This window comes from Ctenocephalides felis, unplaced genomic scaffold (assembly GCF_003426905.1).
Source record: "Ctenocephalides felis isolate EL2017-DRISC unplaced genomic scaffold, ASM342690v1 CF-g0.4_SCAFFOLD_01492, whole genome shotgun sequence".
Taxonomy (NCBI): Eukaryota; Metazoa; Arthropoda; class Insecta; order Siphonaptera; family Pulicidae; genus Ctenocephalides; species Ctenocephalides felis.
In genome coordinates this window covers 14,574,674-14,594,270 of record NW_020537646.1, presented here as the reverse complement: position 1 = coordinate 14,594,270, position 19,597 = coordinate 14,574,674, and the positions used below count along the sequence as shown (strand labels likewise).

General features: G+C 34.7%; 2 protein-coding genes across 2 annotated transcripts; one reads left to right on the top strand and one right to left on the bottom strand.

Annotated features, from left to right (window-relative positions):
* The first annotated feature begins 638 nt into the window (after positions 1-638).
* On the top strand, positions 639-1,733 carry LOC113370533 (cyclin-C). Its single transcript, XM_026611214.1, has 3 exons — positions 639-1,314; positions 1,456-1,545; positions 1,611-1,733. The coding sequence occupies exons 1-3, from the start codon at positions 724-726 to the stop codon at positions 1,731-1,733; spliced, it is 804 nt and encodes a 267-aa protein (XP_026466999.1). The 5' UTR covers positions 639-723.
* A 239-nt stretch (positions 1,734-1,972) lies between these two features.
* Positions 1,973-3,934, bottom strand: LOC113370289 (protein SERAC1-like). Its single transcript, XM_026610962.1, has one exon. The coding sequence runs from the start codon at positions 3,932-3,934 to the stop codon at positions 1,973-1,975; it is 1,962 nt and encodes a 653-aa protein (XP_026466747.1).
* Positions 3,935-19,597: the final 15,663 nt, after the last annotated feature.

Here is a 19,597-nt window from a genome sequence, read left to right as displayed (position 1 = left end):
TAATGCATTCAATACTTTTTATAAAAATGAAATATCTAAATATAAAACTTAATTGGAAAAACTTATTTATTTCAATTCACACATATTTACCTTTCCAAAAAATCTGTGTCTTTTATAACTTTGCTTAGTATTAGCATCGTATATAATTTCAGGAATTTCTTCCGACTTATGCTCCGTTTTACCACTCATCTTATTTAATACAAATAATTATAAAAACTAGTAACAAACATCAACTGAATACCATAAAACATAAAATCGTTGACAAACCGAAATAAATGGCTGTTACACAGATGTTATTTCAAATTCTATCCACAGAGACAGTTCACGCACCCAACAAGATGCTCGACTGTATAAAATTATTTGGTATTTAATTACTAATAACGAAATGTCATTCAAAACTATGCACACTTGTTTGTCAAAAAGGTAAACCAATATTGAGTTCCTTTGTTTTATGGTATAAAATGTAGTTAAAAGGAAAAAAAACTAACAATGAACGATACTGAATCTGTGCCATCTGTGCTAGATCACCCGCCTGCGCGAAAAAGTTATGCATTCCTTTGCATTCTGGGAGATCGACAAATGTCAAATGAGACATCGGTGATTGGTCGAATTTGAAGGAATGGCGCACAGACAGGTGTTTTGACGCCAACAATAGGTTATGTCGTTTTCTATATGGAAGTAATATTTACTTAAATAAATTCGCAAATTATTTGTTATTAAATAATGGCTGGAAATTTTTGGCAAAGTTCGCATCATCAGCAATGGATTTTAGATAAACAAGATTTAATACGTGAACGACAGCATGACTTATCTATTTTGTCAGAAGAGGAATACCAAAAAATCTTTATTTTCTTCTCAAATTTAATTCAGATTTTAGGTGAACAGCTTAAGCTTCGACAACAAGTTATAGCAACAGCAACAGTTTACTTTAAGCGATTTTACGCTAGAAATTCTTTAAAGTGTATAGATCCTTTGCTCTTAGCACCAACTTGTATATTTCTCTCTTCTAAAGTTGAAGAATTTGGAGTAATATCTAATTCACGTTTAATCACCACTTGTCAAACTGTGATAAAGAATAAATTTAGTTATGCGTATGGACAGCAGGAATTCCCATATAGAACTAATCATATTTTAGAATGTGAATTTTATTTACTTGAAAACTTGGACTGTTGTTTAATTGTGTATCAACCTTACCGACCATTATTACAAATGGTGCAAGACATGGGCCATGAAGAGCAATTATTGACATTAGCATGGAGAATTGTTAATGACTCACTAAGAACAGATGTTAGCTTGCTATACCCTCCTTACCAGGTAATTTGAACAAAGATCAGAAATTCGATCAATATAAAACAAATAAATTTGAATTTAAATACTGCCATAAGATATATATATATATATATATATATATATATATATATATATATATATATATATAATATGAATTATTCTTAGATTGCTATTGGATGCTTGCAAATTGCATGTGTAATACTTCAGAAAGAAATGAAGAGCTGGTTTGCTGAACTCAATGTTGATATGGAGAAGGTACAAGCTTTATTATATTAAAGAAAAATGTTTAATTGTTATTAACAAAAATAATTTGCCTTCAGATTCAAGAAATTGCTAAAACTGTGATAAACCTATTTGAATTATGGAAGGGCTTTGATGAAAAAAAAGAAATTCAAGCATTACTAGGAAAAATGCCAAAGCCAAAACCATCTCCACAGCGATAATATTTTAACTGTAGTGATTTTAGTATGAAATATTTTATATGTTTTTACTCTCAAATAAAGTATTGCATTTTGATATCCACTTTTATTATTTTTATCAAACAATATTTAGTAAATTTGCATTATATTAACAAAGAATGTAACCAAACTTTAAAATATTTTATTTTTTCAATCTAAAAAAGGAAAACAATATTTTCAAAATAAATAAATATCACACTTTTATTTAAAAAAAATAAAGGGTATTAGTGTTCTACAGTTAAAGAATTTTTTATCACGCCTAGCAGCCTTTTATAAAGGAACGATTGTCTGGAAGTTGGTTTACATATATCTAAATGATTACTTGGAGCTGTATAAAAATCTCCTATTCCCGGATCAGCACTTTGTGGAGCTACAAATACTAAAGGAACCTTAAGAGCTGTTAATAATGTTGGTTTTCCTTCACATACGGTAACCACTTCTACTTTGTGATCATCCAATATTTCAAGAAATTTGTGATGTAACTCTCTTAGTTTAGGTGATTTCTCTCTCAACTCTTTCACTTCAATAGATGGCCATAATAGTGCTGCTGTTGGAGCAGGCAATGCTGCTATACTAGATCCATCATGTGGGGTGCCAAGAAATGCTATTCCAGATGTACTTTTATACAAAGATCTTAACATTTCATTCTGGCTTTCAAATGATTGAACTAACATAGATTTTACTAGTAAACCACCCATAGAATGAGCAACCCAAACTACTTTCCGACCATCCATACCGACTCCTGCTTGAACTAGTCTATGCATTAGATCATGAGCTCTCCCTTCAAGTGTCGACCCCATAGAACTATAGCAATTGCAAGATGTAGTTGTCCAAAGGGAAAGGGAGGTATCATAATTGACACCTAAAATTCGAATGTTTTCAAAATCTTTTGGTAGCCAATCCATTGGCCAACAGAATGAATAGGGTTCATTAGGAAAGTTGAGTTCTTGCTTTGGTGGAGGTACTGTAACCTTTCTCATTTGAGAATCATCACAAATTCCACCACAGGTCATACTTTCCACAAGACCCAGAGCTTCATCTTTGATATCACGTTGACGCCATGTGATAAATACACCACCTAGAAGACCATGAACAAAAATAACATCTAACTTTGGTTTTCTCGTACATCTTTTTACGGGATATAATGGAAATACTCTAGCTGGATATGTGTAATCACCTACTAAATCATCCTCGTCAAAATTAATTAGAGCTCTAGATGCACAAACTCTTAATCGTACATCTTCATCAATAGACCATTGATGCAGAATACCAATCCACCCAGAACTGTACACCAAACTTAAAGAATTTCCATAAATAGCAATATTTGACAATATTTCAGCAATATTTGATTTAATTTCTGTGTTTGATTTACTATGTCGTGCTACATCTATTAACAATTGTAAGGCTCCATTTTCTACCAATTCTTTTGCTTTTCCTGGTCTAACAGAAAGATGCACCAGGGCGTCAACACATAATTTCATTGCATCTTGCACATGACTGAACAGTGGAGTTCCTGGAACATACTCTATGCTATTGTCATAAGAATCTCCAAACTCATGGAAATCATGAAACATTTTATTCAAAAATGATTGCATACATGGATGTGGGCCTAATGCTATGAGCAACAGTCTCAATTCCTGTATCAACTTTTTAGGTTCTAAAGTTTTATAACGAAATGGTGGATCTAAAAACCATCGAAAATCACAAGATGTAGAGCGTGCTAATCCAACTGCAGTTAGTGCATCACATTGTTGAGCTAAAGATCTATAGTCCCAATCTTGCAAATAAGTCATTTTTGATAACAACCGGATAGCACGAATTCTATCATATTTTGTACCACTATGTGCTAAGTGGATCAGGCGTAAAGCATAATTATTTTTAATATTTTTCCACCACTTAGTAAATGATGGCATTTCAAAGCCATTTTTTTTAAGTCCTGGCTCTTGAGTAAACTCATCACCCTCGCCATATATTTCAATCAAATGTTCTTTTAAATTAGGATCATTAATAAATATATAGTCAGCACGTTTTCTTTCGCACTCTAAAACATTAGTTCTTAGCAGAGAGTTTAATTTTTTTCTAGTTCTATAAGTCTCGAAGAGAAGTAAAGAGGCACTAGTGGTGGATAAAATAATTGCTGAGTATTTTAGAATTTTAAAATGATAGATTGACAGCATTATTTTCATCAAAAGGTAAATTATATGGACTCTAGAAATAGATTTACAGACATCAGTAAACAAATACATAAGTGTAGTTTAAAAAAGTGAGGGCGTCTCCATTTTATTAATATAGTATATTTTCGTCTTATATTATTTGATAAAGTTAGGTTATGATACAAATCATAAGGACGAAATAGAAGACACTGAAAAACTACTCACAAGAATCATGTATAAAAATGTTTGTTTACATATCTTTTTTGCATTATTCCAAAAGGTATGATTAAAGCAATTAGTCAAATCTTTAACAGTATACATGGTAAACATTTTTTTTGTATTTTCACATTTTGACATTAATTCGCGCTTCACAGTAGCATATTATTATTAGTCCGGGAGGTATAGGCATAATATTTTTGAACACAGTGAATTTATTCGAGCGGTTTAACAGTTATAAAAAGCTATTATATTTGCGTCATTTGTAACTATTATTTGCTATAATAAAAAAATCTTTATCAATATAAACTTAAATAACATTTTTCGACGAAACTTCAAGCCAAGAATTATATAATTTTATTTTTACCGAGCTTATCCACAAGTGTTCCACTAATTTTCAAATCTCCAACACAAATTATGGAAAAATTTACTCCATAATAAGTTGAGAAAATTTCAAAATTTAGAGTTTTGTTTAAATTTAAGTTTATTTTTAGTTTGTTCGTTCAAAAAGCAAGAAAAAAAGTAAAATTTGAACGCGGATGCAACGATTCAAATAATACCAAAATTTTTCTTATATCTACTTCAAATTCAAAACTTAAAAAATTAAATAAAACATTTTTCATTTACCAATTCCCGGTAAACACATATGATGTCCATGGCAGAAGACGTGAAAAACTTTGATTTGAAAAATTGAGCAATACAGTCAACTAATTTTATTTAAAATTTTTGACTGAAAGCATAATTTTTGTCACGTTATTGTTATTGATCACATAATATAACTTTTAATTTACCTTAATGCATTACATGCATGAAAATATATCACACACAAATTACATACAGTGGTGAACGTCATTCCGGCAAATCATTTTTGGGCCGGAACGCGTTCCGGCAAGAATTTTTTTTTTTAAATCGCTCCATACAGTAAATGATTTAATAAGTGAATTTTATAAATTATAATTCAACTAATTTTTATTGAATGTTCATATTATTGTAATAAACATTCATATATGTACACAAAATGGGTTTTGTAATAATTTTTGTTTCTTTCCTTTTCGAACGGAACCGGAACAAACATGAGAAAAAATATTAGCACAACACCACTGATTACATACATATATATATATATATATACTAGCTGACCCGGCAAACGTTGTTTTGCTAAATAAGGTATATTCTAGACAATTTCTAGAGAATCAAAAATATTAATACTTTAAGTGTATAAGCATGTGTTGTTTGAATGCTATATACAATGAAGTATTATAAAAACAATAAACCCCATTGGTTCCGGATAATCCGAAGTCCGGATAATACGAAGTCCGGATAATCCAAAGTCCGGATGAACCGAAGTCCGGATGAACCGAAGTCCGGATAATCCGAAGTCCGGATAATCCGAAGTCCGGATAATCCGAAGTCCGGATAATCCGAAGTCCGGATAATCCGAAGTCCGGATATCCGAATTCCGGATAATCCGAATTCCGGATAATCCGAATTCCGGATAATCCGAATTCCGGATATCCGAATTCCGGATAATCCGAATTCCGGATAATCCGAATTCCGGATAATCCGAATTCCGGATAATCCGAATTCCGGATAATCCGAATTCCGGATAATCCGAATTCCGGATAATCCAATTCCGGATAATCCGAATTCCGGATAATCCGAATTCCGGATAATCGGAATTCCGGATAATCGGAATTCCGGATAATCGGAATTCCGGATAATCGGAATTCCGGATAATCGAATTCCGGATAATCGAATTCCGGATAATCCGAATTCCGGATAATCGAATTCCGGATAATCCGAATTCCGGATAATCCGAATTCCGGATAATCGGAATTCCGGATAATCGGAATTCCGGATAATCCGAATTCCGGATAATCGGAATTCCGGATAATCGGAATTCCGGATAATCCGAATTCCGGATAATCCGAATTCCGGATAATCCGAATTCCGGATAATCCGAATTCCGGATAATCCGAATTCCGGATAATCCGAATTCCGGATAATCGGAATTCCGGATAATCGGAATTCCGGATAATCCGAATTCCGGATAATCCGAATTCCGGATAATCCGAATTCCGGATAATCCGAATTCCGGATAATCCGAATTCCGGATAATCCGAATTCCGGATAATCCGAATTCCGGATAATCCGAATTCCGGATAATCCGAATTCCGGATAATCCGAATTCCGGATAATCCGAATTCCGGATAATCCGAATTCCGGATAATCCGAATTCCGGATAATCCGAATTCCGGATAATCCGAATTCCGGATAATCCGAATTCCGGATAATCCGAATTCCGGATAATCCGAATTCCGGATAATCCGAATTCCGGATAATCCGAATTCCGGATAATCCGAATTCCGGATAATCGGAATTCCGGATAATCGGAATTCCGGATAATCGGAATTCCGGATAATCGGAATTCCGGATAATCGGAATTCCGGATAATCCGAATTCCGGATAATCCGAATTCCGGATAATCCGAATTCCGGATAATCGGAATTCCGGATAATCGGAATTCCGGATAATCGGAATTCCGGATAATCGGAATTCCGGATAATCGGAATTCCGGATAATCGGAATTCCGGATAATCGGAATTCCGGATAATCCGAATTCCGGATAATCCGAATTCCGGATAATCGGAATTCCGGATAATCCGAATTCCGGATAATCCGAATTCCGGATAATCGGAATTCCGGATAATCGGAATTCCGGATAATCGGAATTCCGGATAATCGGAATTCCGGATAATCGGAATTCCGGATAATCGGAATTCCGGATAATCGGAATTCCGGATAATCCGAATTCCGGATAATCCGAATTCCGGATAATCGGAATTCCGGATAATCCGAATTCCGGATAATCCGAATTCCGGATAATCCGAATTCCGGATAATCGGAATTCCGGATAATCCGAATTCCGGATAATCCGAATTCCGGATAATCGGAATTCCGGATAATCCGAATTCCGGATAATCCGAATTCCGGATAATCCGAATTCCGGATAATCCGAATTCCGGATAATCGGAATTCCGGATAATCCGAATTCCGGATAATCCGAATTCCGGATAATCCGAATTCCGGATAATCGGAATTCCGGATAATCGGAATTCCGGATAATCGGAATTCCGGATAATCGGAATTCCGGATAATCCGAATTCCGGATAATCCGAATTCCGGATAATCCGAATTCCGGATAATCCGAATTCCGGATAATCGGAATTCCGGATAATCGGAATTCCGGATAATCGGAATTCCGGATAATCGGAATTCCGGATAATCGGAATTCCGGATAATCGGAATTCCGGATAATCCGAATTCCGGATAATCCGAATTCCGGATAATCCGAATTCCGGATAATCCGAATTCCGGATAATCCGAATTCCGGATAATCCGAATTCCGGATAATCGGAATTCCGGATAATCGGAATTCCGGATAATCGGAATTCCGGATAATCGGAATTCCGGATAATCGGAATTCCGGATAATCGGAATTCCGGATAATTCGAATTCCGGATAATCCGAATTCCGGATAATCCGAATTCCGGATAATCCGAATTCCGGATAATCGGAATTCCGGATAATCGGAATTCCGGATAATCGGAATTCCGGATAATCGGAATTCCGGATAATCGGAATTCCGGATAATACGAATTCCGGATAATCCGAATTCCGGGTAATCGGAATTCCGGATAATCGGAATTCCGGATAATCGGAATTCCGGATAATCGGAATTCCGGATAATCCGAATTCCGGATAATCTGAATTCCGGATAATCGGAATTCCGGATAATCCGAATTCCGGATAATCCGAATTCCGGATAATCCGAATTCCGGATAATCCGAATTCCGGATAATCCGAATTCCGGATAATCGGAATTCCGGATAATCCGAATTCCGGATAATCGGAATTCCGGATAATCCGAATTCCGGATAATCGGAATTCCGGATAATCGGAATTCCGGATAATCGGAATTCCGGATAATCCGAATTCCGGATAATCGGAATTCCGGATAATCCGAATTCCGGATAATCCGAATTCCGGATAATCGGAATTCCGGATAATCCGAATTCCGGATAATCCGAATTCCGGATAATCCGAATTCCGGATAATCCGAATTCCGGATAATCCGAATTCCGGATAATCGGAATTCCGGATAATCCGAATTCCGGATAATCCGAATTCCGGATAATCCGAATTCCGGATAATCCGAATTCCGGATAATCCGAATTCCGGATAATCCGAATTCCGGATAATCGGAATTCCGGATAATCGGAATTCCGGATAATCCGAATTCCGGATAATCCGAATTCCGGATAATCCGAATTCCGGATAATCCGAATTCCGGATAATCCGAATTCCGGATAATCGGAATTCCGGATAATCCGAATTCCGGATAATCCGAATTCCGGATAATCGGAATTCCGGATAATTCGAATTCCGGATAATCCGAATTCCGGATAATCCGAATTCCGGATAATCCGAATTCCGGATAATCGGAATTCCGGATAATCGGAATTCCGGATAATCGGAATTCCGGATAATCGGAATTCCGGATAATCGCAATTCCGGATAATCGGAATTCCGGATAATCGGAATTCCGGATAATCCGAATTCCGGATAATCGGAATTCCGGATAATCCGAATTCCGGATAATCCGAATTCCGGATAATCCGAATTCCGGATAATCCGAATTCCGGATAATCGGAATTCCGGATAATCGGAATTCCGGATAATCGGAATTCCGGATAATCGGAATTCCGGATAATCGGAATTCCGGATAATCGGAATTCCGGATAATCGGAATTCCGGATAATCCGAATTCCGGATAATCCGAATTCCGGATAATCGGAATTCCGGATAATCGGAATTCCGGATAATCCGAATTCCGGATAATCGGAATTCCGGATAATCCGAATTCCGGATAATCGGAATTCCGGATAATCCGAATTCCGGATAATCGGAATTCCGGATAATCGGAATTCCGGATAATCGGAATTCCGGATAATCCGAATTCCGGATAATCGGAATTCCGGATAATCCGAATTCCGGATAATCGGAATTCCGGATAATCCGAATTCCGGATAATCCGAATTCCGGATAATCCGAATTCCGGATAATCCGAATTCCGGATAATCGGAATTCCGGATAATCCGAATTCCGGATAATCCGAATTCCGGATAATCCGAATTCCGGATAATCCGAATTCCGGATAATCCGAATTCCGGATAATCCGAATTCCGGATAATCGGAATTCCGGATAATCGGAATTCCGGATAATCCGAATTCCGGATAATCCGAATTCCGGATAATCCGAATTCCGGATAATCCGAATTCCGGATAATCGGAATTCCGGATAATCCGAATTCCGGATAATCCGAATTCCGGATAATCCGAATTCCGGATAATCGGAATTCCGGATAATTCGAATTCCGGATAATCCGAATTCCGGATAATCCGAATTCCGGATAATCCGAATTCCGGATAATCCGAATTCCGGATAATCGGAATTCCGGATAATCCGAATTCCGGATAATCCGAATTCCGGATAATCCGAATTCCGGATAATCCGAATTCCGGATAATCCGAATTCCGGATAATCGGAATTCCGGATAATCGGAATTCCGGATAATCCGAATTCCGGATAATCCGAATTCCGGATAATCCGAATTCCGGATAATCCGAACTCCGGATAATCGGAATTCCGGATAATCCGAATTCCGGATAATCCGAATTCCGGATAATCCGAATTCCGGATAATCGGAATTCCGGATAATTCGAATTCCGGATAATCCGAATTCCGGATAATCCGAATTCCGGATAATCCGAATTCCGGATAATCGGAATTCCGGATAATCGGAATTCCGGATAATCGGAATTCCGGATAATCGGAATTCCGGATAATCGAATTCCGGATAATCGGAATTCCGGATAATCGGAATTCCGGATAATCCGAATTCCGGATAATCGGAATTCCGGATAATCCGAATTCCGGATAATCCGAATTCCGGATAATCCGAATTCCGGATAATCCGAATTCCGGATAATCGGAATTCCGGATAATCGGAATTCCGGATAATCGGAATTCCGGATAATCGGAATTCCGGATAATCGGAATTCCGGATAATCGGAATTCCGGATAATCGGAATTCCGGATAATCCGAATTCCGGATAATCCGAATTCCGGATAATCGAATTCCGGATAATCGGAATTCCGGATAATCCGAATTCCGGATAATCGGAATTCCGGATAATCCGAATTCCGGATAATCGAATTCCGGATAATCCGAATTCCGGATAATCGGAATTCCGGATAATCGAATTCCGGATAATCGGAATTCCGGATAATCCGAATTCCGGATAATCGGAATTCCGGATAATCCGAATTCCGGATAATCGGAATTCCGGATAATCCGAATTCCGGATAATCCGAATTCCGGATAATCCGAATTCCGGATAATCCGAATTCCGGATAATCGGAATTCCGGATATTCCGAATTCCGGATATTCCGAATTCCGGAGAATCCGAATTCCGGATAATCCGAATTCCGGATAATCCGAATTCCGGATAATCCGAATTCCGGATAATCGGAATTCCGGATAATCGGAATTCCGGATAATCCGAATTCCGGATAATCCGAATTCCGGATAATCCGAATTCCGGATAATCCGAACTCCGGATAATCGGAATTACGGATAATCCGAATTCCGGATAATCCGAATTCCGGATAATCCGAATTCCGGATAATCGGAATTCCGGATAATTCGAATTCCGGATAATCCGAATTCCGGATAATCCGAATTCCCGATAATCCGAATTCCGGATAATCGGAATTCCGGATAATCGGAATTCCGGATAATCGGAATTCCGGATAATCGGAATTCCGGATAATACGAATTCCGGATAATCCGAATTCCGGAGAATCGGAATTCCGGATAATCGGAATTCCGGATAATCGGAATTCCGGATAATCGCAATTCCGGATAATCGGAATTCCGGATAATCGGAATTCCGGATAATCCGAATTCCGGATAATCGGAATTCCGGATAATCCGAATTCCGGATAATCCGAATTCCGGATAATCCGAATTCCGGATAATCCGAATTCCGGATAATCCGAATTCCGGATAATCGGAATTCCGGATAATCGGAATTCCGGATAATCGGAATTCCGGATAATCGGAATTCCGGATAATCGGAATTCCGGATAATCGGAATTCCGGATAATCCGAATTCCGGATAATCCGAATTCCGGATAATCGGAATTCCGGATAATCGGAATTCCGGATAATCCGAATTCCGGATAATCCGAATTCCGGATAATCGGAATTCCGGATAATCCGAATTCCGGATAATCCGAATTCCGGATAATCCGAATTCCGGATAATCGGAATTCCGGATAATCGGAATTCCGGATAATCCGAATTCCGGATAATCCGAATTCCGGATAATCGGAATTCCGGATAATCCGAATTCCGGATAATCCGAATTCCGGATAATCCGAATTCCGGATAATCCGAATTCCGGATAATCGGAATTCCGGATAATCCGAATTCCGGATAATCCGAATTCCGGATAATCGGAATTCCGGATAATCGGAATTCCGGATAATCGGAATTCCGGATAATCGGAATTCCGGATAATCGGAATTCCGGATAATCCGAATTCCGGATAATCCGAATTCCGGATAATCGGAATTCCGGATAATCCGAATTCCGGATAATCCGAATTCCGGATAATCCAATTTCCGGATAATCGGAATTCCGGATAATCGGAATTCCGGATAATCGGAATTCCGGATAATCGGAATTCCAGATAATCGGAATTCCGGATAATCGGAATTCCGGATAATCCGAATTCCGGATAATCCGAATTCCGGATAATCCGAATTCCGGATAATCGGAATTCCGGATAATCCGAATTCCGGATAATCCGAATTCCGGATAATCCGAATTCCGGATAATCCGAATTCCGGATAATCCGAATTCCGGATAATCGGAATTCCGGATAATCGGAATTCCGGATAATCCGAATTCCGGATAATCCGAATTCCGGATAATCCGAATTCCGGATAATCCGAATTCCGGATAATCCGAATTCCGGATAATCGGAATTCCGGATAATCCGAATTCCGGATAATCCGAATTCCGGATAATCCGAATTCCGGATAATCCGAATTCCGGATAATCCGAATTCCGGATAATCGGAATTCCGGATAATCCGAATTCCGGATAATCCGAATTCCGGATAATCGGAATTCCGGATAATCCGAATTCCGGATAATCGGAATTCCGGATAATCCGAATTCCGGATAATCGGAATTCCGGATAATCCGAATTCCGGATAATCCGAATTCCGGATAATCCGAATTCCGGATAATCCGAATTCCGGATAATCGGAATTCCGGATAATCGGAATTCCGGATAATCCGAATTCCGGATAATCCGAATTCCGGATAATCCGAATTCCGGATAATCCGAATTCCGGATAATCCGAATTCCGGATAATCGGAATTCCGGATAATCGGAATTCCGGATAATCGGAATTCCGGATAATCGGAATTCCGGATAATCCGAATTCCGGATAATCCGAATTCCGGATAATCCGAATTCCGGATAATCGGAATTCCGGATAATCCGAATTCCGGATAATCCGAATTCCGGATAATCGGAATTCCGGATAATCGGAATTCCGGATAATCGGAATTCCGGATAATCCGAATTCCGGATAATCCGAATTCCGGATAATCCGAATTCCGGATAATCGGAATTCCGGATAATCGGAATTCCGGATAATCCGAATTCCGGATAATCCGAATTCCGGATAATCCGAATTCCGGATAATCCGAATTCCGGATAATCGGAATTCCGGATAATCGGAATTCCGGATAATCCGAATTCCGGATAATCCGAATTCCGGATAATCGGAATTCCGGATAATCGGAATTCCGGATAATCGGAATTCCGGATAATCCGAATTCCGGATAATCGGAATTCCGGATAATCGGAATTCCGGATAATCGGAATTCCGGATAATCGGAATTCCGGATAATCGGAATTCCGGATAATCGGAATTCCGGATAATTTTTTTTATTGTTTGAACAGCATCAGAACTCCTATATGTTCTATAACCGAATAAAGTGTGTGTTAAAATCCGGAGTGTTGTATTGTTCATATTTAACATTTAACATAATATATATATATATATATATATATATATATATATATATATATATTATATATATATATATATATATATATACCCGGCAAACTTGAAACGGGCAGGTGGCAAAAAGATTTAAAGCCTTATTATAGTTTTAAAGGTATTTTACAAAATAATTACATTTTTAACTAATGCTTAAAAACTACCAACGGAAGAAAATACTTTTATTATGGATTCTCAAAGATTACCGTTTATCTCCCCCATTTCAAAGATTACCGTTTTCAAATCAAGCTTGTAGCTGGCTATAAATCTTTTTTCCTCTACTTTCAAATGTTGTTGTTAAACAATGCTTAACTTTACTGATTTTTGACAAATCGGTGGTTGACTTTTTTAACCCCGGACCTTCATATATTACTATCTATTCTGCGATAAATTCTGGAAAATTATAACTGGAAAAATGTTATTCGACAAAAGGTCCATTTGATCGATACCAAATTTAGGTTCTGAATTTAAATAACATAAATAAAAAATAATATAACAACCTAGAAAATGTTTTATAAATACCAATGAGCATATAATTATACAAATAAGATCTTTCAGAGCACCGTGTTTGAGAAAAATATGCCAAAAATGCATTTTCATATTAACATGTCGAAAAAGTTTATATTTTGAGTCTCTAGTAACACTTGGGGCCCGTTTACTAACGTTTTTGTATATAAATAAAACTACAAACAAAACTACTTACTACAAATTTATCACAAATAAATAATATTCGCGTAAAACATCCTATTAAACGTAATTGAACATCATCTGTCAAAAGCGTTTGACATTTCACGAAATTGCCACCGTCCATTGTTCTATTTAAATTACGCTTCTACAAAAATTTTCAAATTATAAATGTAAAGTTTCTACGCGGATTTGAAATAATTTCTCACCTTTTGGACATTCTCTGGATTGGCACGAATTTTTCAAGACTAAGACTGGCCAAATCGATTCAGCCGTTTTCGAGTTTTATTCGGACATTTGAAAGAGAGCTCCATTTTTATATATAAGATATATATATATATATATATATATATATATATATATATATATATATATATGTAATATTACTACATTGTGTGTGATATTAAATTAGAAATTGTAAAAGTAATTGAAACTGAACAAGTTTTAAGAGTTTTTAATAAAATATGAAAAAAGAGAAGCAAATTTCTCAAAACAAATTCGAGTTTGTAGATCTATATATTTTTAATCTATATTTTATAAGATGTTATACTATTGCATTAAAATTATGGGATGGTACGACACATTGTTCAGATTTCTAGGATTTTATTACGTTCCGCTAAACGTATTTAAAATATTTTTATATTAAGAAATTTAATAATAAAAGATCAAACATTATGAAAAAAATTATAATCACTTGATTAAACAATTTAGTTATATATATACAAGATAAACATGATAAAATATTATTCCCATGCATTGATTTAAGATGTTTAAAATACGCTTTGTTTAAAATCGTAAGTGATTAATAATAGAGATTAAATAAAAGAATTTTTAGCTATATGTAAAAACAAAAACATGAAATATGATAACAATAGATATCACCGTGAATTCGGGAATTCTGTATGAAAATTCAAACATAAAACATAAAACATCCGCCACAATTATTGGAGGGGACAGACTACTTATTTAAACTTCTTCGTTACTGGACATTATTCAGTCACGAATAAACGAAAGGAAGAAACTAAAACCATGAAATTTTTGATTTTCACTTTTGGGTTGCGCTGAGCATACTAGGATTCACAAGGTTATTTATCCAAGATTTTATGGAATTGAATTAATAACAATTTATACATATTTCTTTCCATTTTTTGTGTTTTCATTTTTAAGACGTATAAAAATAATACTGTTCATTTATAGTCAGGATTTTCGAATCATGTGCATGTGATTGTTTTTGCATAAATTAGTAACTTTTCCTTTTTTACTTTTTTCCTTACTAGTGCCGTGGATCTTGGGCTATGCGAATGCGGGGCGTTTTCCAAGAGCGTAATAGGCGCTGGTGAAACTCCCATTATGGTCCAGCATGCAGGAACACGTGTAGGCTGTGGGGCGGAAGGAGCAGCAATTTGCAAAAAGCAATGCATGAAGAAATACGATACGCTTAAAAATGGCGAATTTCCAAATTTATGTGATGGCGTCAAACACTTGGAACGAATGACGGTAATTTCAAGTAATAAACAAATATTTCATATGTGCTAGGAGATCCGTGAGTTGAAATAATCTTCAAACCAATTTGGATGAAGTTCGGTTTAACAGATTTTTTATTAACCCTCCGTCGGTCGGATATTTTTTCACCTTCGAACGGTCGGAAAGATCTGGCTGGACCACCATTCATTTTACATGCATTTATATGGGATAAATGAGTTTTTGGTGTCTTATATATTAACGATTATTAGTAGTAAATATTTATAGTATTGATTTTTTTTTACGGTCTTTTGCAATGAAAAACAATATTTATTCTTTTTCGGCGCCTTTGAAATGAGCTGTAAAACTCAAAGTGAAAATATAATTTCACTACAGGTTTGCCAAAAAAAAATTTCGAACGCAGTACGGGTAGAAAGATTGTTGATAATGTGTGCATTACTCTTCCGATTTTCAGTGTTTGCGATTATTAATAAGTTTGGTAGGTTTTTTCAAGGAACTCTCGTCATGAAAATACTAACATACATGTTACAACACAGAGCAAAGAATATATACAACGCAGTTTGAATAGAAAATACCATGAAAAAAGACAAAATACTGGTTTACATGTATCAAAAAGCGTATATTTCATACAAAATGTATGGGTGGTCTAGACAGACCTTTCCGACCGTTCGAAGTATAAAAAAGATAATATCCTCATAATTATCCTTCTGTACATTTTTTCGATTTTTTCATTGATCGACAGCTAATGAAATTTTAGAAAAAGTCAAGAAATTTCAAGTCGATAGGATTACTAGAAATATTTTTTTTTAAATTAAAGTCGAAAAAAGTCTGGCCAGACCACGTCGACCGATGGAGGGTTAAATAAATATGATGTTCTGCTCAATAGCAGACCAGTAAGCCGAATTGAATCCTGACTTGAACTAAGAAAGTTTAGTCTTTGAGCTTTTCAATTGCTTTTTAGTAGATTTTGTTATGTTTAAACATTGCGATTAATAATAATGTTATAGGTTTCAGTATTTTCGAGAGCCTGCCAAAAGGAGCCTTGGGCATATAGTGGCGTTACGTTCGTCAATCCTATATGCTGCCACGATGGCATGACTGCAGATTGTAACAACCTGGCACCAGAAAATAATAAGTAAACGTTAAGAGGGCTAAGAAATCCATTCAAATCAAGATAAACCTGCAATGACCCTGAATAACATGATTCGCTTATTTTTATAACATAAAATTTGTCAAAAATACATACTATAATAATTTTAGTAGCGCATTTAATTTGATAATAAAGAAACCTTGCAACTTGTTTTAGTATATTTTTGTGTTATAATATGTGAACATTGATTGTATACATATTCCTAGATAATTGATTAATCCATACATTTCGACTATCTAATTTTAATTACATATAAATATAGGTTAAAATAATTTTGTCTAGAAAGTTATTAGTATAAAATGTTTTTAGAAAAATAAACATATGCATTACCGGAAGTAAGATTAAAATAAGTATAATTAATTCAACATTAGTAATAAGTATTATTAATATATCATAGTATATTAATATATTAACATACAGCATGAACCAAAATTGAAACATTATAGGCAAACATTTATATGAAATAAAAAATTAAAATTATTATAATTGTATATTTTATAGTTAGATCTAATAAAGGAGAAACTAACAATAAGTGCACTTTGAATTTTTATTAAACACTAATCCATTATATTTATAATTTGAAATTCGAAAAAGAAGGAATGGTAATTGTGTTTTTTTTAAATAATCAATACTTTTAGTGTTTTATATAAACTACTCTAATTTTAAAAAATAATATTATATAAATATTTAATGTTTCTATAATTACTAAAATATACAATAATTCAAAGAATAGAGATAGAAGTATTATTTTTACTGTAACTTTCTATCAATTAGAAACATTTTATGATCCCCAAATACTTTATTTATTTATATGGAAAGGCATATACATATTAATTGGCGAAACATAACTAAGATAAAGTGATTAATTAATTTATTAATTTTCTCTATATATCACAAATTGATTTCACATATCAATTATTATTACCAAAAATATTAAATAAGTATAATTTTGATCAAGCATAAATTTATTTGAAATTACTTGCAAATGCCTTCTTAAAATTATGCAGAGTAATTAAATAAATAATTCTTTGGCAAAAACCATACATTTCTCGATAACAAAATTTGTTATGAAAAACATGATTATTATTTGTTTCATAATATATGTAATAATATTGAATTTGTACTAATTCGTGCCTCCATCATTTAAAAGTTCGGTTACAATATACTTCAAAAAAACATATTTACGAAGCGCGAATAAATACTCAATTTTTAATAAAGATAGCGATATATTTCTTTATAAACATAATCTATATACATATAAGTATGGATATATATGATGCTGGTATTATTTCTTTAATCCTCCTTTAAATAAAGGCCTCTGATAATTTTTTTCAACCAATTTTGCTAGAAAAATGCCTAGGATGTATTTTTATTTTAAAATATTTGGAAAAAGGAGTGTAAATTTATTTTAATAAAAAATGAAATATATAATTATAACAAATATAAATTTCTTTTTATTTGATCAAATTATCAAATGATCAAAGATCTCTCGCAAAATAAAAACCATCTATGAAATCTTTACTCATAGATAAAAGAACAGACTTTATCTTTGCTAAAGACACCCAAGCCAATCACGCTTCGAACCTGGCTATATTTTTTATAAATTTTGTTATCTTACCCAATGGTACTAATATATAATAAAAATTATTATATTTACTATTAAAATAAAAAAAGTTAATATTCTCAAATAACACTCAGGGTAAAGAGTTGTTTACTTACAATTAATTGTTTAATCATAATATGCTCTACAGATTAAAAATATAAAATATCTGTGGGGATCAAGCAGGCTAGTCATGATTTGTAAAAAAACAATTGGACTTGTCATATTTTTCATATCAGTAATATTTTATAATGAATAAAATTTATATATTTTTATACGATGGGAGTTTATACTTTCATATCTATTACGACCCCACATTGGTGACCTACGATGATTGAAATGAAGACAAAGAAGAAGTTTTATTTTTCGAGGATTTATCAATAAAGTTTTTAGTCAGATTTTGAAATTTGTTATTTAAAATCAAAAATAATAATATAAATTACAATAATGTTAAAATATCGTTTATGATTAATTTATTCCAATTAATCCGATTTAGTTATTTAATGATAACAAAATCTCATTAGACTTAATATAAATATAATTAAATTATCGAGTTAATGTTAGGAATTCAATCATCGCTGAGTACGAAATTTTATCACAATAAAAACAACAGTATGAATACCTAAACTATATTTATCTTAAATATGCTTATAACAACCGATATCAGACATACATGTAAGCTTCAATAAAATTTCAAATTTCACAATGCTTTATTATGAATAATATGGCTTACACATATTATTTCACGCATTTGAATCTTTATTTGCATAATAAATTTCTGGAATTATTGAAGTGAAAACATTCACATATTAAACATTCATTAATGATTATTTTTCGCCAACAACATACCGCTTAAATTTAAAACTATTTTTGATATGAAATCCGCGTTGAGATAATATCCGCCGCACTGGTTATATATACCAGAAACTAATTTAAATACTAGTCAGTGCTTTGTCAAAATTCTGCGAACGACGAATTATTTTATTTCATTACAAAATAATACAAATACACGGAGCTTTATGCCCGAGACGACATGAGATTATTTTGGGCCTTTACGGTATTTTTGTGCCTTCATTGGGGTAGTGGAGTTAGGTAATAGATATAAAACAACTTTAAATTTTATTATTAATAAGATATATTTAATGATGGTGTTGAATAAAATTTCAGCTCTCAGGCATTGCCTACTGGTACATGTGACTGTGCAACATTTGCTCGAAATAATGTAAGACCTAAAAGGCCACTTGTTACTTGGCCGGCGGGTGACACGGCCTGTTCTGCGAGTTCAGTAGCTCGTTGTCGATTAGAGTGCAATAAATTTTTCAGAACATTTGAGTTCGACGCTTTGGATTTGGT